Source organism: Lindgomyces ingoldianus, assembly GCF_010093535.1.
Source record: "Lindgomyces ingoldianus strain ATCC 200398 unplaced genomic scaffold BDR25scaffold_27, whole genome shotgun sequence".
In the NCBI taxonomy this organism is placed as follows: domain Eukaryota; kingdom Fungi; phylum Ascomycota; class Dothideomycetes; order Pleosporales; family Lindgomycetaceae; genus Lindgomyces; species Lindgomyces ingoldianus.
Genome location: NW_022985188.1, coordinates 922,184 through 944,845, shown reverse-complemented (window position 1 = coordinate 944,845; position 22,662 = coordinate 922,184). Strand labels below are relative to the sequence as shown.

The 22,662-nt window shown below is 47.7% G+C and overlaps 9 protein-coding genes across 9 annotated transcripts; 5 read left to right on the top strand and 4 right to left on the bottom strand.

Moving 5' to 3' along the window:
• Positions 1-825: 825 nt before the first annotated feature.
• On the top strand, positions 826-2,824 carry BDR25DRAFT_358277 (uncharacterized protein; the record flags this gene model as incomplete). The annotated part of the gene is made up of 15 exons (XM_033695924.1): positions 826-904; positions 936-952; positions 987-1,063; positions 1,106-1,192; positions 1,246-1,374; positions 1,416-1,567; positions 1,607-1,677; positions 1,710-1,791; positions 1,858-2,010; positions 2,096-2,170; positions 2,198-2,210; positions 2,248-2,362; positions 2,432-2,476; positions 2,516-2,634; positions 2,728-2,824. 15 exons carry the CDS (start codon positions 826-828, stop codon positions 2,822-2,824), a joined length of 1,311 nt encoding a protein of 436 aa, XP_033544867.1.
• A 141-nt stretch (positions 2,825-2,965) lies between these two features.
• On the bottom strand, positions 2,966-5,171 carry BDR25DRAFT_358276 (uncharacterized protein; the record flags this gene model as incomplete). Its single annotated transcript, XM_033695923.1, has 7 exons — positions 2,966-3,020; positions 3,076-3,151; positions 3,242-3,386; positions 3,428-3,477; positions 3,530-3,596; positions 3,708-4,984; positions 5,087-5,171. The coding sequence occupies 7 exons, from the start codon at positions 5,169-5,171 to the stop codon at positions 2,966-2,968; spliced, it is 1,755 nt and encodes a 584-aa protein (XP_033544866.1).
• A 200-nt stretch (positions 5,172-5,371) lies between these two features.
• Positions 5,372-5,830, bottom strand: BDR25DRAFT_316614 (uncharacterized protein; the record flags this gene model as incomplete). Its single annotated transcript, XM_033691614.1, has 1 exon — positions 5,372-5,830. One exon carries the CDS (start codon positions 5,828-5,830, stop codon positions 5,372-5,374), a length of 459 nt encoding a protein of 152 aa, XP_033544865.1.
• Positions 5,831-8,672: 2,842 nt separating this feature from the next.
• Positions 8,673-9,453, top strand: BDR25DRAFT_305383 (uncharacterized protein). The gene is made up of 2 exons (XM_033690401.1): positions 8,673-9,098; positions 9,147-9,453. The coding sequence occupies exons 1-2, from the start codon at positions 9,011-9,013 to the stop codon at positions 9,335-9,337; spliced, it is 279 nt and encodes a 92-aa protein (XP_033544864.1). The 5' UTR covers positions 8,673-9,010; the 3' UTR covers positions 9,338-9,453.
• A 1,522-nt stretch (positions 9,454-10,975) lies between these two features.
• On the top strand, positions 10,976-14,009 carry BDR25DRAFT_233405 (sodium transport ATPase 5; the record flags this gene model as incomplete). The annotated part of the gene is made up of 3 exons (XM_033685437.1): positions 10,976-11,076; positions 11,102-13,136; positions 13,194-14,009. The coding sequence occupies 3 exons, from the start codon at positions 10,976-10,978 to the stop codon at positions 14,007-14,009; spliced, it is 2,952 nt and encodes a 983-aa protein (XP_033544863.1).
• A 58-nt stretch (positions 14,010-14,067) lies between these two features.
• Positions 14,068-15,763, bottom strand: BDR25DRAFT_358273 (uncharacterized protein; the record flags this gene model as incomplete). Its single annotated transcript, XM_033695922.1, has 10 exons — positions 14,068-14,140; positions 14,203-14,305; positions 14,377-14,483; positions 14,529-14,554; positions 14,637-15,125; positions 15,160-15,235; positions 15,289-15,371; positions 15,446-15,482; positions 15,516-15,616; positions 15,644-15,763. The coding sequence occupies 10 exons, from the start codon at positions 15,761-15,763 to the stop codon at positions 14,068-14,070; spliced, it is 1,215 nt and encodes a 404-aa protein (XP_033544862.1).
• Positions 15,764-15,813: 50 nt separating this feature from the next.
• BDR25DRAFT_358272 (uncharacterized protein) lies at positions 15,814-17,134 on the top strand (the record flags this gene model as incomplete). The annotated part of the gene is made up of 6 exons (XM_033695921.1): positions 15,814-16,015; positions 16,072-16,128; positions 16,204-16,265; positions 16,334-16,716; positions 16,794-16,962; positions 17,009-17,134. 6 exons carry the CDS (start codon positions 15,814-15,816, stop codon positions 17,132-17,134), a joined length of 999 nt encoding a protein of 332 aa, XP_033544861.1.
• Positions 17,135-17,469: 335 nt separating this feature from the next.
• Positions 17,470-20,172, bottom strand: BDR25DRAFT_335773 (uncharacterized protein; the record flags this gene model as incomplete). The annotated part of the gene is made up of 3 exons (XM_033693049.1): positions 17,470-19,181; positions 19,238-19,304; positions 19,366-20,172. The coding sequence occupies 3 exons, from the start codon at positions 20,170-20,172 to the stop codon at positions 17,470-17,472; spliced, it is 2,586 nt and encodes an 861-aa protein (XP_033544860.1).
• Positions 20,173-20,981: 809 nt separating this feature from the next.
• On the top strand, positions 20,982-22,595 carry BDR25DRAFT_61103 (uncharacterized protein). The gene is made up of 3 exons (XM_033698818.1): positions 20,982-21,176; positions 21,296-22,201; positions 22,305-22,595. Exon 2 carries the CDS (start codon positions 21,304-21,306, stop codon positions 22,120-22,122), a length of 819 nt encoding a protein of 272 aa, XP_033544859.1. The 5' UTR covers positions 20,982-21,176; positions 21,296-21,303; the 3' UTR covers positions 22,123-22,201; positions 22,305-22,595.
• Positions 22,596-22,662: the final 67 nt, after the last annotated feature.

Below are 22,662 nucleotides of genomic sequence, written 5' to 3'. Positions count from 1 at the left end.
TAGCTAGCTCGGTAGTTTTCTGATATCCTTTCGTACAAGGCCTATAGGTGTCAATGGCATTCCCAGGTTCTGAGTCCCCACGCACTCCCATATGCCTCTGAGTGGATTCCCACCGCATTCGGACCCATTGTCTTGCCTGTGCCGTTACATATACTAACTTTTTTAAGAGTAACAACGCGTTAGATTATAATGTATCACGCCTATAGCATCTCTGGCCTTCCTTGTTAGCCCTAACTACCCTAGTATATTAAACTAAGTAGTTAAGGGCTTAATAATTGTGTTTATATAAACATCTGTTAGTTTCTCCTACTTATGTAGTCTAGAATTACTATTACTAACTATAAAGACTGCTTTTTTTATGCAGTTTAAAATGTAGAGGATTTTTTATAGGCGCTAGGATATAATAAGCTTCTTTTACTTGCTCCTATTGCTAAATTAACTCCCCACGCGCTAGCTTCTGTTTATTACTACTAGCAGGCTCCTTAGGCTTCTCTGACAGGCCCTGCGCCCTTGCCCGCGTAGAATAGGCTAGTGGGTTGCTCTCTAGGTTAATCTGATCTATCTAGGGGGATAGGGCTGCTCTAGCCCTCTAATTTAGGCCTATTGTTGTCCTGTTACTCTAAAAAAAGCACTAAGAACAGTATTTTTTATATAAACTTAAGGCTTTAACCTACTAACAATGTTTTTAGAAAGAATTTGTTAATTTATCTAGAATTCTGTTAAAATTTAGTTACCCTATATAATTTTAGTGAGGGAAAAAAAGATCTAAGGAACGCTAAGATATGCTCTGATTTTTGCATACAATAGATTTTAAATTTGGAAACCATGTGTGGTATTCCCACTCTTAGCCCCAGCCGTTATTCTAAGATTATACAAGAAATCCTGTCCCTTGGAACAATTCACTGTCCCCTTACGACTGCGCTATCATAAAATAGTGAACAACGTTTTATGTGTGCATTTACTCTTCAGGGGACAACCTCATCTAGAGGAGAAGGAAGAAACTATTTCATTTCGAATTTCGCCTCAAGCAATCCCATGAAATCCGTCAGTATCAAGCAGTCTGGTTCGAAAAGGAGAATTAAGATGTTTCGTTAAGTTTGGATAGCGACACCTCAATTACCTTACCACCACATCCTCTAAAATTTCAAGAACGCTTAGTTGAATTTCCTTGCGTGCATTTGAGTGCATGGAAGTTCAAGTTTAGGGACGGAACTCGGGAAACGTATTATAAGCGTGTTCATGCAGTTTAACACCAACTGTGACGGAAAATATACTACCACAAGAAGTCACGGAGAGGGTTGCTCCCAATCTAACCTGTGATCCCTCTCTCGCTATATGCCAATTTCAACGCACATATTTATATCAATCCTATCAGTTTCCTTCTAACCCTCAGAGACCGCCACCGAATCTATCAGGCGTAGAATATCATGTCTCTCTACCGTCAGGTCAAACCGCCTTTCAGAGATGAATATCTGTCCCGACTCCCCTTCAGGGCCTTGTACTGCTGCATATGATTCAACAGAAACCTTCCAGGCTGATATTTGGGTTCTTTATGAAGGATTTGATTGTATGCACTTCTACTGCAGTAGCTGTTGATTCGAGACAGGGAACACTGAGGAGCTCAAAAGGAAACTGAATGAGCGCGATGAAACAGGGGAGGATAAACATGATGCATTAGTCAATATATATATAAGGAGTGAGACACGTAGGATATTTGGGAGGGAGCCTGCAATAAGAGAATATCTACCCCCTCTTTCTCCTTTGCTACTCTTCAGTTCTTCAACACTCACTGTCCAATCCTGAGAATGAAGCTTCAACAAAAAGAAAATCAACACCACAGAATTAAAACCTTTTGAGACCCTTACGCTCTTCTCCCAAATTGTTGCCAAAAGACTCATTGGATGAAACTTCCAAACTTGAGTCGGCTCCAGCTAGAGATGCTGTATACCCCCGCCTGGGGCAATCCGAGGGTGGGTCAGCTCAATTTACAAGATGCATGGCATTTCTGGTGTGAAGACTATAGCTAGGTAGGGGCAGCACCGAAATAGTTAAACTATTAGTTGTCTAACAAGAGTGTTACGGGATATGATACCAGGGAAAATCAGGTACAGGAATGGGGTTGAAATGATGGCGGGGCATATAGATCGCATTGGGATCTGCGAAAGATCAGGTTAGCTTTGCCCTAATTCGGCGTTAGCTCCTATAATTGAGTGCGAAAAGCTACAAATGTGATCCAATTCATTCCAGTGCTTCAGATTCAAATAATGACCGAGACTTATCTAAAGAAGCTTCATGGTTGACTCAAGGGTTAGTAACTCCTACAATTATCATTAATGACTTGCAGCAGCTTCCCTGCGCCACAGTCATTCCCTTATAAGTAGGCAGAAGGTAGTGGATCAGGATATAGTTAGGCCTGAGGCCTTCATAACAGCACCCTTTTCAACATGCACCATTTCATTCCTATCTTTATCAGAACGTCTGCATCATAATTTAGAGGCAGGAACTTGCTGACGAGAAATTCTATGAAGGGTCATCAAACAGCACACTGTGTCTCTTAGAGCACTACAATATCTGCTACATGTCTTTGATTTGGGTGGCTCAAACTTGGCCCACTAATGGTAACATGCAACAATGGTAATCTGGTACGAAGTAGTAACAACAGCGACAGATAATGTAAGCCTGGTGGTGGTGCAGCGGAAGTGCGTTGTATTGATGTGGAGCCTCTAGGGCACCCATGGTACATAGAGGGGTACAGGCACTTGTAGATAGTGACTTGGCCTGGTTACGGATAGGTATCAATATGATGAATAATCAGTCTTACTAGCTGCCGAGATATCCCCAATGCTAACTCTTAATTCAACGCTGTTTAGAGAAATTAAGTTGTAGGCTAGTCTCGTTTGACTCTCGTTCTATAACACTCCCGCAACCACTAAATAAAATGTGAAGACTCGCTCGACACATCCTCTCAAGAAGATCCATATCGACCATGTTCACTCAGACATGATACGCTACACACGACCCTACCATCGAAACAAGCTCACTCAACTTTTCTTTTACCTGGGTAGCCTACTGTACTTGTAGCGCGGAATCCTCATTCCAATACCACGGCCACCAGCCAAAATTTCTGACCCCTTGCCTTTGAAATCCTCAGCTAAATTTATTAGCACTACTTTCTAAGCACAGTTTTCTGATTTGATGTATTCATTCAATATGAAAGATCATAAATAAATAACTTCTTGACACAGTTCCGTCATCAGCGAAGCATCAAACTTCCCTAGTGTATAGGACCACGCAGCGTAGTAGCCGTCTGAGGGTTTACTCAAAATACCCATTTTGGCATTACGCAGTACCCGAGTTGCAATCACTGCCCTCGACAATGACCTTTGCTTTGAATCCTCGGTTCGTTATGTATTCCACCCATCCACACGCCGACCCCTCCCGTGCATACTGAAGTCATACAAATGCTTAGTATGAAGTCTTCCGTGTCGCAGAAGACACAAGATTAAGCTAGGGACGGAGTATTAAGGACTGGATGGAAGATCCAAGTGTAAGATGTTAAGACCAGCCACGAAGGGGTTCAGAGAATTGAAAGAGGCCTTTGTGGCGTATGAGGATTGAGAGTATTCGCGAGGGCACACCGGGAAAAGTTAGAGGGGTTTAGTAACGCCTTAATATTCCTTACATTACGCTATAATAAGGTTTCGAACCTCTGTATTAGGATGTTGCGAGGTTTGAGTGAGGCGCCGGCTATCAGGCACCTCTACCCTGATTCTATCAGTTGTCCTCTTACAACGCCACTCCATCCATCCATCCTGGTTCCCCTTCACTCTTTCGTAGCTTTGGTCTGGGTGAGAATATAGTTTCCAGAACAGCAGTCCAACGTTATCAACCTCCCTTCGCTCGGCTCGATTTACTCCTCGATTCACTCGTAGATGCCATTCATGTTCCCAAGTGTCCTCATACTGGCCCTCGGACTTGCCTTTTAGAGCGATCCAATCTTTAACAACGCATCCGCTCTTCTCCGCACCGACTAAACTCTTAGCCATAAATTCCAACTCCATTTGAAGAAGTTGTAGAACCGCAGCACACGCGCGGACGTGGCCAATATCTCCTTTGAGCAATCTCGGTTCCTTAATGGTAAACTCAACATTCGCTGGAGTACCCAAATATCTCATAGGGGAGAGGTCCACTTTCCATTCCTCCGCATTATAAATTGAAGGGTAAGACCCTGCAATAAGAAACGTGAGTTTAAGATTCTTTAGGGAGTGTCGTTGACCCCGTAGCCAATGGTCTAATGGGAGAACCGGGTATCCACGATTGAGGAAAAGAGTAGCTGGTGTGCCTTCTGGATACTTGGTATAGTAGGTGAACTCAATATTGTCAAGATCAATCGTTTGGATCTGATGTACTCTTAGAAGATGCGCATCGCCAAAGGAATACTGGCCGGAGGCTGGCTTGCATTGGTTGCACCATTTCAGAGGAACATCCCTTCGCATAGAAGTCCGGATGCAACGGGCATGACGGTAAAATTCAGAGAGTCCCTCGCTCAGGATTTGCTTGTTTGTGAGGAGCCAAAGTGGTAGACCGCTAACCGAGCCATCAGAGCCATCATTTGCGAGAACGACAAGTAGAATATGCTCTAGAAATTGGAAGCATGATCCATGGAGAAGATATTCATATATTCGATCGCGTAATTCTCGAGGTAGGTTGGAGAAAAGGGAGGAGGTTGCAGGTATAGTTTTCGGGTTGAACGACGAGGGGCCTAGCCTTAGAGCACTGTCGGCGGACACCATTGCGGAATGATATTTGAAGAGCTTCAGTTTAATATTTAAGTAGAGGAAGAGCGAAAGAGTGTTGTGCACTGAGGATGAGGGTTTTACTAACACAATTTTGGCAAAAGGAAATAACAGCTGGAAAAAGCAACAACAGCCACCACAGATCAGAGGAGTTATCCCCACGCATAGGATTTGGAGAGAGGCGACTGCTCATAACAAATTATATAATGCGTTGCTCGTCAGTAGTAACCACCCTTGTCCTGCAAAATGTAGCAAAAGAGAAGTGTGAGTTGAAAGAAGCACAGGAGGACGAACTACCTGCTTCCTATCTTCACGCCTGAATGAAACTCGTCCATCGCGTGGATCTGAAACTTTAATGAGGGCAGCCGTTGGCATCACGGAAGCATAGAATACCCCTATGCGTTATTTTAGAATCCGGCAGTCCCTATGAGGCCCACTGCGCCGAAAAATGTCAATCATGATTAACGTCTTGGGGACTCAGAGCTCCCGGGCTCCAGATCTCCCCAATCCAGTCCCTCATCTGGTTCTTTATCTAGGAGGAACGTTGCTGTAACTGAAGTGGAACTAAATTGATCCTAGTCCTCAATGCCCTTAACCGACAAAGCAATCGCATCTGTGATATAGCTATGGCCAACCTCACGAAATCTAGAAAGTGAGATCAAGTCGTTAGTTGATTTGTAGGACTCGTCATGTTCATCAGGTTCGGTGTAATTGGCCAACCGGGCCTTCTGGTAGAATTCTTTAATGGCCTCGTAGAGAATCTGTTTGCGGGTAAGAAGACAGAGTGGAAGCCCTCTCGGGAATGGGCTGCGATCGCTCTTATAGCTGTACGATCCGTAGTGGATAAATATCTCGAATCTGTTCTCATTGAAGGTGTGAGGGTACTGGACCAAGTGTGGCCGTAAATTAAATTTCGCATTCCTCTTGGGTTGGTAAAGAACTACGACGAGCTTTTGGAGGATAGAGGACTCATTTTGACGCCGTGTCTTCTTTCGGAGAGGGGCAAGACTGAGTGGCTTGAAATCAAGTGTCATAGAAGTGTCATAGCTCACCGCAGTGGTTAGTGCAACTGAGGAGAAACAACAAATCTTGCACAGGGTTAGAAATACCACTTATATAAATACGAATTGAATGTTCATCGCGTTGAAGAGTCAGAGATACGCTATGCCTAGTGCAAGCTTTGAGGCTGAAACCTCTACGCGAAAAAGGAACATACTTAACAATGCATCCTCAGATGTCCCATAAAGGCTTTCCTGCTGATCGAGTCTGTGCCTTGGGGATAGGGCGGGCGTGATTTGAGAGCCAAGTGATCTTTCAGACGTACATCTATCCTGGCGCATACAACTAGGCTTCAGCGCGGCAACGTTAAGTGTGGGTACCAGCTTGACCTTTGCTTGTCGGAAAGGTCCACCAAGAGATGTCCTTCATAGACCTGGGTGTAGATCGAATAAGAAGCCCTCATTGGAATACCCCAGGTCCTGAAAACCAATTGATTTCGCTTATGAGCACTCAGCAGAACTATGCTCAAGCTGAACTTTTCAAAGGATGAACCCGTTTCACCCACGACCGGAACATTTCTGACAATTGGCCCCTAGCCCCGGAGGCCCCGTTTCGGTAGTAAGTCTGCGAAGGAGCAAATTTAGGATGAAAACATGGCCAGAAAGATAAGAACACGAATCAACCGCGTCTTTTCGTGAACGTGTGAAGAAGGCTGCCCCAAATGGTCGACATGCAGATAAGCTTGTTGGAAAATTATCTTGCATGGAGCTAGCGAGGTATCGAATATGAAAATAGCGCAGCGGTGTACGATTTGGCAGAGCGAAGCACAGGTTGAAGAGGCCGTGAAGAGTTTTTTTCCGGGCGGGGGAAAGTTGTCTGATAAGATTGTTGGCTCAAGCGAGTAGTTGCCTCATTCCAAAAAAAAAATAGACGCCATGCAAGGTGGTGGGGCCTACCGCCGATGTTCGCGGGGTTAGATCATTGGTAACCCGAGTGAGCACATGTCTTGAAGGGATTCTTGCATGAGCCAAAGATTGCGTTAATGCTAGATTGATGAAGTCTTACAACACCCATTACCGAAATACCCAATGGCGGTTTGATCAACCTATTAAATATACCCAAGACAGATGGGTGCTCGAAGTGGTTGCGCATGGCTGAAGATGCTGATGACGATGCATGATATCCAAGCTGACAGCGGCGTTGAAGTCTCGACTAGAATCGCCCTCCATGGGAAGATGATCGATGGTCCAGTTAGAAAAAGAGCGCATAGCCAGGAACCTATAAAGTGGCGATTTAGAGACTATGCATGTGTCCACTGTATTTGTGTGTCGGTCCTCTGGCTGGGAGAGACTGAAGTTGGATTAGAGTTGGAGATCGACCATCCGTTGGGGAGGTGTCAGTGCATTTCGAAAAATGGCTCATTCTAGTCCGTGGCCAACAAGATGAGGAGCAGCTAATAAAAAGGGAGGGCTGGGGAGAGAGCCGCGATAAAGATATACAAGAAGTGAAACCTGAAGCTTAATTCGGGTCGTATGATATACAACGAAACTTTAGCAGACGAAGGAACTAAAAGTGAACAAGAACTGTACTGCTGATGGGATCCTAGTGACTTGAGTGAACCTTGGACGGATGCTGCAAGAGAACAGAGGTTGGAAAGCATCACATCTCGAGACCTGTAGTGACCCAGGCCAACGAAGAGGTGATCTCTACGAGTCGTTGTGGTTAGATCGGAGGAGCTCGCCGGACGTGAGGAGAGCAGCCGAATGTAGCGATCTTAGGGCTGGAAGCCCCTCACGATCACCGTAGTGTCGCACGGGGCTCGTGACCTTGGCCACACGCGAGGAATTCGCTAGAACGACGTGTCTTGACATTGTGACATTTGGCCATCTTCTAAACCATTTCTATGCCGTAATTCCGCCCCAGATCGCGAGAGATGTGGGCTGCGAAATGGTATCATGCCATGTACCATGGTCGCTTGAGTGTCGTGAACCCGACCCCTGAAATGTCGAAAGCACGCTTTGCGCAATAGACTGGGTCACTGACGTATAAAGGTGCTGGATTCTTTCGACGATACAACCGCACTTTGCAGCGGCTAAAGTTGAACTACAACATCGAGCTTGAGGAGCGCCTAAGGTAGGTATATGCAGACGGATGCAGCATTGAAACAGGCTATAGAAAACCGGTTTGAAAGGTCTCGAGGAAGCTCTTCATGCCCTTTCATCACAAGTGTCCACATTGTGTTCTAGAAACCACATCGGGGGTGGCACGGCCGTTGACTGGATCGGCCTGGGCGGCGTGCAGGTGTGGACAGGCAAGCCGCTCATTTTGGTTTAACCACGGCAGCGTCCACTGTGTTGCCGTGGTTCGTCATCGCTCAGCTGGAGGACACTATTGGATGCGTGGCTGGTGTGACGGTAGGGTGGAGACGTGGCGGCCTCTCTTGCTTTTGCATCCCAACAGCTGACACGAACATGCAGCGTGTCTCGGCGTTAGTCAAAGGATACAACATCAGCAGTGAAGACGAAGGAGACAACATCGTGAGAAGGGACGCCTGGCCAAGTATCGTGGACGCCATCTGCGTGCTCGAGTAATGCAAATCCACCTGCAGAAATCAAAAAGACGGCAATTGGTGAAACATGGTCGACAGCAGGGAACCAAAACTGCATGTGGCCCGTAAAGGTTTGGATCAACAGCGTTGCCCCTGAAGTTTCCCCAGACTTTACATTGGGCGCCCGGATGCGCGGTTTCTGGTGGTGTGTGGAGAAGCATCAGGAAATGGCTCATGCTAGCCTCCGCTGGGGTCACGCTCCTATTAAGGTGCATAAAGTGATAACACAGCCGCCAATAATGCTGTAACAATTGGTTATGATCGTGATCAGCCACTACATCCCTGTCGGTCTCCGATTCGAACTTATCGTTAGACTGCGACTATTCGTGCTGCGTCGGGTGTTGCGGTGAGAGGTACGTACTTCAAACTGGATCTGTCGTGTCCGTATATAAAGAGAGCGGCTGCTCTGCTAGAAGGAGCCATTGATCAACTTCGAAACTCACCTACAACTCTATCCTGATCCTTCTCAACGAAAATATCAATCTCAGAGAGCTATCATCTAGCAACACTTGCTTGACCTCAGGACCATCACCATCACAATCACCATCACCATCACCATCACCATCACCCTCACCTCGCCATCACACTCACATTCACATTCACCATCATGCCTCATCTTCCCTTCTCTACATCTCCTTCGTCTCTTCCCAAGACATCCCCTAGCCCGCCCTCGATAGTTCTCGTTCCGGCATCGGGTATACATGACCACTCAGGTGGAGGCTTTTCGTCTAATGCATGTGTAGGCGCTTCATCAAAAAAGGAGCTGTACAAGTCTACCGACAACATGGCGTCGGCATATCGAACACGCTACGCTCAATATCTTGCAGCAACCTTCAACATGAGCCTCGAGGCTGCGTTGGCGGAAGCAGATACACAGCTTGCCCCTCGTCGTTCATCAGACGTCTCTGAAGCCGAGGCGCACAGGGAGAGCTGATAGAGGGGCCGGCCGTTGGGCGCTACGATTTCACGAGAAACATAAGGGTCGGAAAAAACAGCATCATAAGGGTCATTTGGCGCTTCTGGATGTAATGAATTTAAAATTGTTCTCGGTTTGCCTTGATAACAGTGACAAGATGCTGATGATGTTGTGAAGTGACACCTTGATGGCCAAGATCCAAGATCACTTTGAGCCGAGGCTCGCTATATCTTATCTCCACGTGACTGAGGCATTTCGGTCGCACTTTCGGATCGGATGAACCATAAACCACCTACCAGACGTCCGACCTTCACCTACTCCGTTTGCAGCGACGTTTGTATTCTTATTACAACTACTAGGGCATCCTGTTCCTTATGGGAGCGTTGGAGAGCGTTGCAGCGACGCTTCTTCTCGCTGACAGCCCCTGACAGGTCAGTTTATCGGGTATTGGCCACACGCCACGCACCTCGCACCTCTGGCGCCGTACCGTCGGATCTCCAACGAAGTCCATCGAGCAAACATGACGATCGCTCAATCGCCCACCACCAAGCCCTCGGCATCGTGGCTGTGTTATATCGATACCTTTGATCAAGACACAAAGGGTGTTAGAAGGTTCTTGGAGCCAGCCTCTATAACCAGCCAAGAGTCTTATCATCTTTCCCAGAACTAGTGTCTACTCTATCCATTTGGCGGCTTCTTCGCAACTGTCGTGTCGTATGCGTTCCCTCCACGCTCTGCTTTCACGCCTCTTTGCAGGGTTTCTCCAATCGCCGCACAGGGGGAAGCCATTCCGTGGGGAGACGCAGGGTTGTGCTCCTATCCCCGTGGCCCTTACCAGTGAGAGTGAGGCGAGAATGGCAAATTACCAAGAGTCGCGGATGCACTCGCCGAGCTTGGAGGATCCACGTAGCTCCCTGGCGTGTCATGTGTTACCCCACTCTAACGGTACACAAACGCTTATAACTGCACTCCGCTAACTTTTTTTCCTCTCTCCCACAACCAATTTTGGTGTCTATTTCTAATTGAATGGGTGAAGAGAGCACGCTACCTACTGTCGAGGAGGCAGCCGAACCTCCTATACGAACCCAATCAAGCTGCAATAATCATGGATCAAACACTGCACGTCAACAACCAACGCTGCAGCCCCAAGCACGCAATGGAAAAGTGCCGGCACCGCTCGGAGTTCCTCATACCCTCACGCCAGCGCAAGTCGCCCAAGCACTGGACGTTGACATTACGTATGGAACATGCTAAATTTATTACATGTACCTAACTCACTGATTACCTAACAGCAATGGACTCAGCGTCACCGAAGCGGAATATCGTCTTGGGCTGTATGGCTCTAACACGGTTAAAGGAGCTGAAGGGCTATCCTTGTGGGAGATTTTCTTGAGGCAGGTGTCGAACAGTTTGACTCTTGTAAGTGAACAGATTGAAAATATGAAGATCCGGGAATCTCTACGCGCACTTCGCCAATATTTGCCCACATGTCAGATGCGAGGGAATAGAAGTTCGACACAAGCCTCTCTCTCAAAGTTTGTGACACATCCTATCAGCAATCATCAAATTCGATAGATATACTTTGTTTGGATATCGACTGAAGAAAGGAATATGTGGTCAGGCAGGCGCTAATTTTCATAGGTACTTGTGATCACCATGGGACTCAGCTTCGGTATCGATGACTACATCGAAGGTGGTGTTATTACCGCAGTTATTCTTCTTAATGTCATCGTTGGGCAAGTCGCAAGCTTTCCTCCGTAGTCCATTTGTTGACTTCTCCAGATTTTTCCAAGACTACAAAGCAGAGCAGACAATCCAGTCACTCAAGAGTCTCACTGCGCCCGAATCTAATGTTCTTCGCAATGGTACGTTTGAAAAGATCAAGGCAGAGAAACTTGTTCCCGGCGACATAGTCTCCCTCGACGTTGGTAGCATCGTTCCTGCTGATCTGCGGCTGATCAACGGAATGAATGCGTATACGGATGAGGCATTCCTTACCGGAGAGTCATTGCCAGTCGAAAAGACGCCATTCAAGGTGTTTCTCGACGAGGATCTACCTACTGGTGACCGAACGAATTTGGCCTTCGCTGGAAGTGAAATGAAAGGTGGACGATGCACTGGCATTGTGACTGCCACGGCAATGCAAACTGAAGTTGGCAAAATTGCCCACATGCTTCAGCAAGTCGGCGATGACTTTAAAGAGAGAGGGCGGCTTTTCGAAATTTGGAAGAAATTCATCAAGATGGTGAAGACGATCCTCGGTCTGGAAGGCACTCCCCTTCAGGTCTCCTTGAGTAAATTTGCTCTTCTACTATTCGGGCTGGCTATCACTCTAGCCATTGTCGTCTTTTCTGCCAATAAATGGCAGGTTGGTGGAGAGGTCCTAATCTATGGTATCTGTGTCGCCGTCGCCGTAATTCCAGAATCCCTTATCGCAGTTCTCACAATCACAATGGCTGTTGGAGCCAAATCAATGGCAGACAAAAAGGTCATTGTGAGGAAGACTCAGTCAATTGAGGCGATCGGAGGTGTCACAAACATCTGTTCTGACAAGACAGGAACGTTAACGCAGGGCCGAATGATCACTCGCAAGGCACTCATCCCTGGTGTTGGAACAATTTCGGTACATGACACTACAGATCCTTTCGACCCTGAGAGCGGATACGTTAGGCTAGATGATGAGCGTATCGACATGAAGGATTACAGACCAAACGCTCTACTAACAACATTTCTTCACACCATTTCACTCTGTAACCTGTCCACCATTATGGCTCCTAGCGATCCTCCCTCGAAGTTCAATGATGAACCTAAAGACAGCGAAGCAATGAGCGATGCCAGAGATGATGACGAACACGACACTGATGTTTCAACTCGACAATCAAGTGTATCAAGTCGTCCTACTTCACCGAGCGAGAACGGGTCTGAGACGAAAAATAAATGGGTTGCTAAAGGGGAGCCTACAGAGATTGCTTTACACGTCTTCGCTATGCGATTTGAAATGAGCAATCCCGGCCTGCTGGAGTCGCTCCCTTTATCTCACGTCGCGGAATATTCTTTTGATTCGACAGTGAAGAAGATGACGGTTATCTACAAAGATAATCAGGCCGGCCGCCTCAACGTATACACCAAGGGTGCTCCCGAGTCTATCATTCCGATTCTCAAGATCCCCGAAAGCGAGCGGATTGCTATTCTCCACCAGGCGGAAAAGATGGCTGACGATGGCCTCCGTGTCATGTGTGTCGCCCACAGGAGGCTATCTTTAGGCACAGACGTCGGAGAGCGTTCGGAAGTTGAGAAAGACCTCGATTATCTTGGGCTCGTCGCTATCTATGATCCACCTCGTATAGAGACTGCGGGAGCAGTTCGGGAATGCCAAATGGCAGGAATCACTGTTCACATGCTCACTGGAGATCACCATGGGACAGCTATGGCCATCGCGCGTGAAGTTGGCATCCTGAACACCACAGCCCCAAACGCAGATGCAGGTTCAGCCGTCATTCTTGCCAAGGATTTCGATCAAATGAGCGACGAAGCCATTGATAAGTTGGCAACCCTCCCCTTAGTGTTGGCGCGATGCAGTCCAGCCTCTAAAGTGAAGATGGTGGATGCGATGGCGCGAAGGCAGAGATTTTGCGTCATGACTGGAGATGGTGTGAATGATTCACCTGCGCTGAAGAAAGCAAACGTTGGTATGGCTATGGGAACGGGAAGTGATGTCGCAAAAGATGCTGCCGAGATGATTATTACGAACGACAATTTTGCCTCGATTGTGAAGGCGATCGAGGAGGGCCGGAGATTATTTGACAACATCCAGAAGGTATACCATCTCATTTCAAACCTCTACTTGCCTCTAGGTTCTGATTGATTTGTTTAGTTTCTCATGCACCTCCTAATCTCTAATATCGCCCAAGTCATCCTTCTCCTCATCGGCCTCGCTTTCAAAGATAACGACAACCATTCTGTCTTCCCACTTTCCCCTATTGAGATACTCTGGGTCAACCTCATAACCTCCTCTTTCCTCGCCATCGGCCTCGGTCTTGAAGAATCCCAATCAGATATCATGTTCCGTCCACCTCATGACCTCAAAGTTGGCGTCTTCACGAAGGAACTCATTACGGACAAATTTATCTACGGATTCTTCATGGGTTCCCTCTGTCTGGCATCTTTCTCCCTTGTCGCGTATATCGGACCCGGAGGTGGCAATCTCGGAAGCGGATGTAACGAAGGCTGGAACGAGACGTGTGGAATTGTATTCCGCGCTCGCGCAACCACGTACGCCACCATCACCCTCCTTCTCCTTGTCACGGCCTGGGAAGTCAAACATTTCTCCCGCTCTCTGTTCAACCTCTACCCTAACACTAAATCCTCCTTCCTACCCGGTCTCTCCGTCTTCCCAACCGTTTGGCGAAACCGCTTCCTCTTCTGGGCAGTTGTTGCGGGGTTTACAATAATGTTCCCGATTATCTACATCCCGATTATTAATCGAGAGGTCTTCAAACATGAGACCATTGGCTGGGAATGGGGGATTAGCTTCTCCTGTGTCACTGTCTATATAGGCGCGATCGAAAGTTGGAAGGCAGTGAAAAGGAAATTGGGACTTTGGAGCGGAGGGCACAAGTTGTTAGAGAAAGAAGATGCAGAGATGAGGGCGGGTCTGGAGATGAAGACCCTGAGTGGTGAGGCCAAGTAAACATCGCCGACGTACATACGGAAGATGTTGAATAGCACAGAGGTTCGGTATCGCGTGTTCACGTGCTTGGTAGTTGGTTGTTGGATGTTTGTGTTTCGAACAAGATGAAACTGATGCTGTTGTCACTCATTCTCAGTTGTTGGGAGGAAACTGCTTTTTTTTCTTGGCATCAAGCGTTGTTTGATTCATCCACATTAGCCATAACTGAGGTGGCTCACTAGGAGTTGGGTGGGATGCGTAGGTGCCTGAGTTTTTGTATTCGCCAATTCTTTTCTTGAATTCCAACTTGGTCACTCCTTACCGGTGCTTTTTATCGCGCGTCTTTATATAAGGCGGTATTTCTGTTAGGAGCGGCTTTAATTGCGACCTAAAGGTGAGTTTTGCGAATTTGAGCCTGTGAAATGGCGTCCATCTCCCCCAATTTGCCTAAAGTTCAAGTCTCCTCCTTCATTCAAGACCTGCAACAAAGCTTCCCTTCAGGATGACGGGGTGGATATGTGTCTTAAGCGGTGGTGGCACAATGATATTTGCCACTGCGGCGTGTTCTAGTGGGATGAGTGGCAGTCGCATGGATAAACTAGGCCTGAAACAAGTCACCTCCTCTCCATCATAAGTGTCCTAGCTCACAAGTGCCCATCCCCATTCACAACCTCTCGAATAAATTATCTGCAATTGGGTTCGAAGCCCCTGTAATGCGAGGCTAACTATGTCCAAGTGGTTCCGGGTGTGTGGCTTAAGATCCTTCCTCCCCCGGACCCCAAAATCCTTCTGGTGCAGGTGCTCTCTTACCAAAGCCTTCTCGTCCAGATCGAATGAGGACAGCGGTCGTCTAATGGCCTTAGGCCCTACAAAATCCTCGAGAACTCTTCCCGACTGCGCTGCAAATCCGCAGATATGAGAAGTACAGCATGTCTGCCCAAACGAGGCCACATGACTAGGATCTGATTTTGGAAAGAAATGAGAATCACCTTTACGCCCTCTCCAATTCTCGTAAGATGCCAAAGAAATCAACTCTACTCTGGTCGTGCGCCGTGCTATGTGAGAACCTGCTCGGTAGGGTACCTGGGGTGGGTCGAGAAACACCATTACTTCTATACGATCGCCTAATTGTGGCCACTAGGTGCAGCGGTAGATGCCATGACAACATGACCCTTGGGCGGGTAGATCCTGTAGGATTCGGTAAATATCCGCCGTAGACGAGTCCGAGTGTGCCTTGCTTGAGACATCTTCAGAACTATCCGCTCGGTACCTTCACCCATTGGCTATTCGGGTCCGTCACTTGAAGTTGATTTCGGTCGAGAGTACCGCGACAGACATCCGGTACATCAAATACCGACACTCCGTATTCCAATTAGACTTTGTCTAGATCGGATATGCATAACATACTAGCAAAGCAGTACAAATGGACTTCTTCATTTGCGGCCCTCAAGAATCACGGAGAACTCGAAATCATCGCTAAACCTAACTCCTTCACTGGCGATGTGGTGAGTTGGTGGGCTACGCTACCACCAGTGGTACTTGAAGACACGCAGTTCCCTCCCGCCAATGGTGGTCAAATGATAGGATGTCTTGAACTCCGGTGGGATCCAGTGGGCCGGGATAAACGGCTGTTTTCATCGAGCACCTTACGCCACAATAGTGGCACTGAGACACGCATCCTTCATCGTCCACCACTCTTCACTCCTTGTAGAGTCTAGCATTGCGCTGGTCGGTACAAATATCAGACCCCTCTTTTGAATTGTTTGTCTAAACATTCCTCCTTTTATCACGTATTACTCTACGTTCTAGTTGCCCTCAACTCTTAATGTCGATTCCTGGTTTAGACCTCTCGAAGATACCCCTCCTCGTGAATCCTAATGGCTCACCACCGGACTTTGAAAATGGGACGTCCCTTAGTCCTCTAATATACGGCGTTTCCATCCCGTTGATAACAATTTCTTTTCTCTTTGTAGGTATGCGAATGTATACCAACTTCAAGATGTACTCAGGACTCCGCGTTGATGACTGTGAGTTCCCTCATATAAACCAGCCTTCAATTATCTTCCATTGACCAAGGCTCTAGACTTCTGCGCCCTGGCCTGGATTCTGACAACCGTTCATGGGGTAGTAATCATGACGTGTACGCTTAGCACACACATAGTCAACCGTCTACAACTACACAGCTAACCGCAATTCTTTCCCGTGTGTGCAGTAGATGAAACCGCACGACACGCATGGGACGTCCCCATCAGCGCCATTAACGCCGTCTGGCTCAAGGTACCATCCCACTCATTCCCACGATCCACTACCCCTCTACTCCAACTCCTAATTAACAATTTAAGAAGCGCGCCGCTGTCCTTTGCATGATCTACGGTCCCGCAATGTGGTGTGCTAAAACTTCCATATTCGCCATGTACCTTCGACTCTTCGGCAACATCACCTGGATGCGCTGTTGCTGCTGGTTTGGCATTATCTTCTTTGGCTTCGTGTATTGGAGTAATATCCCCGTCTATGCGATATACACGTTTCCGCATAAAGGTGAGAGCTGGGATTTTACGTTCGCGGAGAGGATGCAGAAGGGTGTGCAGATCCCGACAATTGTGACGGCAAGCTTCAATGTGGCAGGGGATGTTTACTGTGTCATGTTGCCGATGCCAGTGGTGTTTGGTTTGAATTTGGGGTGGAGGAAGAAGCTGGGACTGGCGCTGGTGTTTTTGGCTGGTGTGGTGTAAGTGCATCTGTGGTGTTTCCTAGAGTATCAGATCTACTGAAACTATGATAATAGCTTTTACTGACGCATTTTAGGGGGCTGGTTAGCAATGCCCTCGCGCTGGTCTACCGCATATACATGCGCCAGCAACGAGATGCGGATTCGACATGGTACTCTTCACTAGCTCTTCTGACCGTGTACGTTTCCCCCACCCCCTTTTTCACCTTCTCACCCTCATCGCGCGCACTGACAACACCCAGCCTCGTCGAGCTTAGCATAACTATAATAGTGTCTTGCATACCCGCGCTAGTTTCCACTTATAAGATTATGCTTAAAACCTCGCCCATTCTATCTTCGGTCAAAACCCTCCTTTCCACAAAGACATCAACCTTCAGAACCCGTCCTTCAACGTCGGGGTCGCAAAAAGTGCATCTGAGGATGGAATCGTACACTACAGTTCGTAGAACAGAAGGGTACACGCATGTTTACACAAGCCGGGCTCCATGCCCGACGCCGACTGGAGGGATCATGCGGTCTGTGGAGATAGAGCAACGGATGGGTGTGGGAAAGGGAGAGAGGTGCAAGGGTGACGGTTGACAATGGGTTTGAGGGAATAGCGTAAGCAGGACTGCATGGGCCGTAGACACACTAGCCATTATATAATAAACTGTGCCCTCTCTTTATAGTTGATTGTAAATGAAGAATTATCGTTAAAGATATATACACAAGAATGAAGTAAAGGAATTTTGTACTTTCCATGCAACCACTCTACTACCTACGGCTGTGGACCTGAATATTCCAACCCTCCTCCACGTATATATGAATAGTCTTCTCCTGGGAATCGCACTCGAAAGTTCCCTGATTTCTATTCATGCCGGAATCCTTGAATGGGCTCGGGATCTTCCTCCGCTTTGTGGGCGGGGGGCTCACTGCTGCCGTGTTGTGGCTGCGTTTCTTCAAGGCCGGGGATGCGTCGACAAGAGGGGACTTGGGAGGTGCGGAAAGAGGAAGTTTTAGCGGCTGCCGTGGCTGGGGTGGAGTGGATTTTATTCGCTCAACGGTGTCTTCTCGTACTAGTACGCGTAGTTCTCTTGATGATTTGACCCCAGCCCCTTGCATACTGCCAGGGAACTGAGATGTAGAAGCCATGGCCCACGTCGGCTGTGTCAACTGTACAATTGCATTGTCTGGTGGTGTTCGAAGGGGTACTTGTACTGTCCAGGGTGGGCTTTGTTGGGTTGTCTCTTGCGTGGTCTGATATCCCGAGATGGAACTCTGAGACGCACTCATCCCTCGTGCATACTTCTCGACTAAGAGAGCAACGTCTCGAGCATGTCCCACAAGCTTATCGGTATCTGGTACCTCCCACTTCTCCTCTGCCATTCGTTGTAGGTCTTCCATTGTGACCGTATCTTCCCACGTCCGGTCGTGATGAATCTTCTTGATGCGAGGGTGCCGAAGCATTTCAAAAGTTTCATTCTGTGCCTTTTCATAGCCACTTCCTAGAATCTCGGCAACGAATGGTTCCTTAAAAGCGACAGCCATACGAGTGCTGCTGCTGTAAGAATGTTTGATTTCAAACTGCTCGATCCCGTCATCACAGCGTAGAGGTGTCGAGTGGAGTTGACAATGGCGGTTGAGGTATTGCAGCTCGGGCTTTGGAATGCACTTGTCGAGACTGATAACTGCAACGATCTTGAATTGTCGCTTTGCGCCGGAGTTTTGGACCGCATTCTTGTTGACAAGACACCCAATGTAGTAATGCGTCCAATGTAGCGGCTTGACTTTCGTTTTTGCAGCTACCTGCGCATCATAACTTGCGCCGACGACCGCGAAATCCCCGAGATCCCTTTCACCACCCATGTCGGAGAGGTAATCTCTCTTTAACTTTATGAAATACCCTGGCTGTCGTTCTCCGGTATCGGAGAGCAGTGGGAAGTAAGGTGAATGCAAAGGCTTCAAAACCAAGCCCTCCTGGCGATTAGCTAAAGTCCGAGCAAAGAAGTCTTTCAGGTCCGCAACTCCTTCATCACTCTTGAAATCAACAAGACACCACTCGGAACGCATTGCCCTCCCAGGTATAGATCGAATCAGCTTCCTGAGAATGTCTCGACGTTTCTGTAGGCAGTCCCTCATAACAGGCTTGTCATCTAGCAAAAGGACATCGAAAAAGACAATCATGAGATGTTCCCATTCATGAGGGAGTGAGTCTTGGGCATTCCCAATGAAAGAGCCGGACCGAGAAACGTGCTTTCGAATGCTCGAGAAGTCCAATATTCGCTGTTCCTTATCGCTATAAATAACAAGCTCACCAAGGACGATACATTTCTTTTTGAACATGCAATCCGTTTCTCCAATACGGAGGGCTTGGCGGATGGTGCCATGAAGCTTCTGGCGATCTGATGTAGCATCCTTGCCATTCTTCGAGAATATCTGAATGTCGTTTGGGCTGCTCTCCAAGTCCACATGTGTCTCGCAATATTCTATAAACGTTAGCTTAAAAATAGGTAGAACTACAAAGCTTTCTTTAGCGACATACCACCGTCATACTTTATATCAGCAGCCCATGCACGATTCCCTACCAGCTGGAAACAATTTTTGAATGACTTTATTTTGCTAAGTTAGCAAGTGTAAGACTTTGCTGGGGTACCTAAGGGAATCACTCACCCACGCCTTATGAAAAGTCGGACGCCCAACCTTGATTCCAACAACAGCTTTTAATTGTTTCGCTGCTTCGATTCTGAAGGATTCCTCCATATGTGCCTCAGGGATGGAGGGGAAGGCATGGAGATCCCTTCTGAGGAGAGATAGTGCCGCATCGAAGTCGTTCTGAAACAGCAAAAGACTCGGGAGTAAGAAATGGAACTGCTTGATAACAAGTTCCTCATCTAATTCGATGGTACAATAATTCCTCAGTATCAACCTGACCAGCCATTTGGCCTCATAGGATTCAAGTTTGATAAGAATATTCTTCAGCACCGTATCGGTACTCACACTCCAGTCTCGTTGTTTTCGTATTGCTGGGTCGGAGAATCGGTATTTCGCGGCGAGCTGGACGAGAAGTTGATCAACTTTCTCTATTGAAACAGGCTGCTTATTGCTGAAAGTGCCATCCCATGGCTTCATCGCCTTTTCTGTACATGCGCCGAGATCGCCGTGGGATCGCTCTTTCCACCGATCGAAGAGCAGTCTTTGCCCATGATTGAAATTCACCAACTTAGTGATCTTTTTTGATAACAACGGCTGTTGCAATCCGTAAACGCGGTCCTTTCTCCGGTGGGGGAGCAGGGCGGACAGCATGGCGCCTCCATTTGTGGAAGGGTGGTCAATCGTCTCTCGGTGGTCTGCAAACCAATTGCAGATGATCTGCCGGATACTAGACTTCTCCCGTCCCGGCGGAAGTCGAGGGTGCAGAGTCGAAACCCTCTCAACACTCTCCAGGAGGGTACAAATGTTATTGAACGTAATACTCATTGGAGAGCAAGAAGGTGCCACGAAAAACCCAAAAAAATATTAGCAAAACCAACTGAGACTAGAGGAGGCAAGAATCAGGTGTCGAAAAGTGACAGAGCCGGAATCCGAGGGGTGGTTTGATCGTTATGGTGAGAACCCCGCGATGGGAAGCGGCGGCGTGTTCAGTTCCTTGGTAGAACGGGAGGTAAAAGCCGCATCTCATTCACTACGCTGACAGGCTAGACAAGTATCACAGGATACCAAGGCGTTTGTTGGAGGTCACACGATGTCTGAGTCCCCAGCTTCTGGATAGGTGTTGTCTTTGCCTGCGACTAGAGAATTAATCGGCTGGATTAAGGGATAAATGGATGGCTTCGCAAAACACAACCCGTAGTTTCAAGGCGCCCAACATGGTACCTGTGTCTTCGAGTTTGGTTCCTGTAGTCCTTGATCGACGGTCATTCCACACTGCCTCCTTCACGAGAACATTAATGAGAACTTCTGACGCGTTTTTCGAGTATGAATGAAGAGAAGCGATAAGGCGCCAGGATCAATATTGGGAGAGAAAGCAATTGGATAAATGCTTTTGCGAGAATAACGAGGCCAATAATTCTAGTTAGAAAAGCAAGTTGGCAAAGCCGATTGAGGGTGGGGGCCCCTGTTGTGATCTGGCAAGCACACGCTTTGCCCTTCGGAAGGAAAGCACGCTAATGCACGCTGTCATCTGATGTCGTGCATGAACGATTCCTCATTGAGCGACGAGCTCCCTCTGCTCCCGTGAATAAGCTCCTCAGCCTCATCTGCTTCCTCATTATTCCATCTTTCCTGTCGTCTTTCATCGCGAGATTGACAAAAAGGATCAATAAGGAGATAAATCATCCTTCGGAGCCTTTGAACAGCTAAACCCGCTTCATCACGCATTTCGTGATTAGATTTGTCAGCTTCCGTTACGTCAATAATGGTGATCTCGATTTCTGATGAATATTAATTGCCTTCTTTGATCATCAATTCATGATATATACTTAGTAGGAAACTCCCTTCCATCTATCAACACTTAAGAGTTGCTACTCCTGTACCCAGAGTTACTGTTTCTCTGGCTCAAGCTCTCTGCATTCTTTCTCACCAACCCTCTGACACTTTCGAGGCTTCACCATGGCTGGCAGAGAGCGCAACAACGATTCTCGTTCTGAAGCTTCTAAGAGCCGCGACCTGATATCCCGCGGTGACTACACTCCAACGCCCGTCGGAAAGGCTGTTTTCGTCATTACCCGTGCGCTCGATCCGTTTCTCCAATACTCGATCCTTGCACATGGTACTGGAACGATATTTCTGCACCGCCTGGGCCTTCGAACCCTCCATCCAGGACTCCCTGCTCCTATTGGAGTACGTGTAATCGACAACTTGGGATTGTCACCATATAGACTCATACTCCTAGGTATGGCGGTGGGCAGCACAGTGAAGCATAGTCTTTGGGTTACTGCTTTATCGGGCGATCCTCTAGAGATTAAGAACGCACTCATCGTCGGAGCCCTCAACACCATTTTCAACAGTATAAACTCGTACGCGTTTCTGCTCTCTGCTATGTCCGCGTCGACCGAGTCTACCTTCCTTCAGGCTCCATTGATTGTCGGGAGCGCTCTCTACATCACCGGCATTGCCACCGAACTTGCTTCTGAAATCCAAAGAAAGAGGTTCAAGTCGGACCCGAATAACAAGGGTAAAGCATACACTGGTGGATTGTGGAGTCTAGCGAGGCATATTAACTACGGTGCATTCACCATTTGGAGAGCAGGCTACGCCATGGCTTCGGGAGGGTGGATCATGGGTGCTGTGGTAGGAGCATTCTTCTTTACCGATTTCGCGACGCGAGGAGTTCCCATCCTGAACGAATACTGTGAGAAGCGATATGGTGTGGACTGGGGAAATTTCAAACAGCAGACGAAGTGGCGTTTAATACCGGGACTCTACTGAGCAGGAACAAGTTGGTCGGAGGGGCCACGGGAATGTTCTAGTTGGCTTAACCTGGTAAATTTTTTTTTTCCTTGGGCAAGTGGAGAATCACCCAAAACCTAGCTTTTCTTGGCTCGAAATCACACCATAAGTTATCTTAGCTTCAATTTGGAGAGCTTCGTCTGCTTACTTGCTTGCCGGAGAATTGGTTGAGCTCCGACTAAGTTTTGCATGCATTAGCGATGGAACACACCAGCTGAAAACTACCGGCTTTCCGTCAAAATGCCCTGTGATGTTGTCAAGTTTGGCGTCGACTCTGCGGTCAGCTCTATTCCGTAGCTGATAGTGAAGGAGCTGTCAAGTTTTGCACTGTTGCCACTCCAACTAAGGAGGCTTCGACTGGATCACCGAGTTGGCACGGGCTGTGGAGCCCAAGAACGACGTCTTCGACACCCTATCAACGATGTGTGCAACTAACTTCCCGACTAGGCAATGCACGAGAGCGACAGGAGTCAGTCAGGATTCTGAGACGGAGACGGTTTGTTGCACGATGCAGGTGCT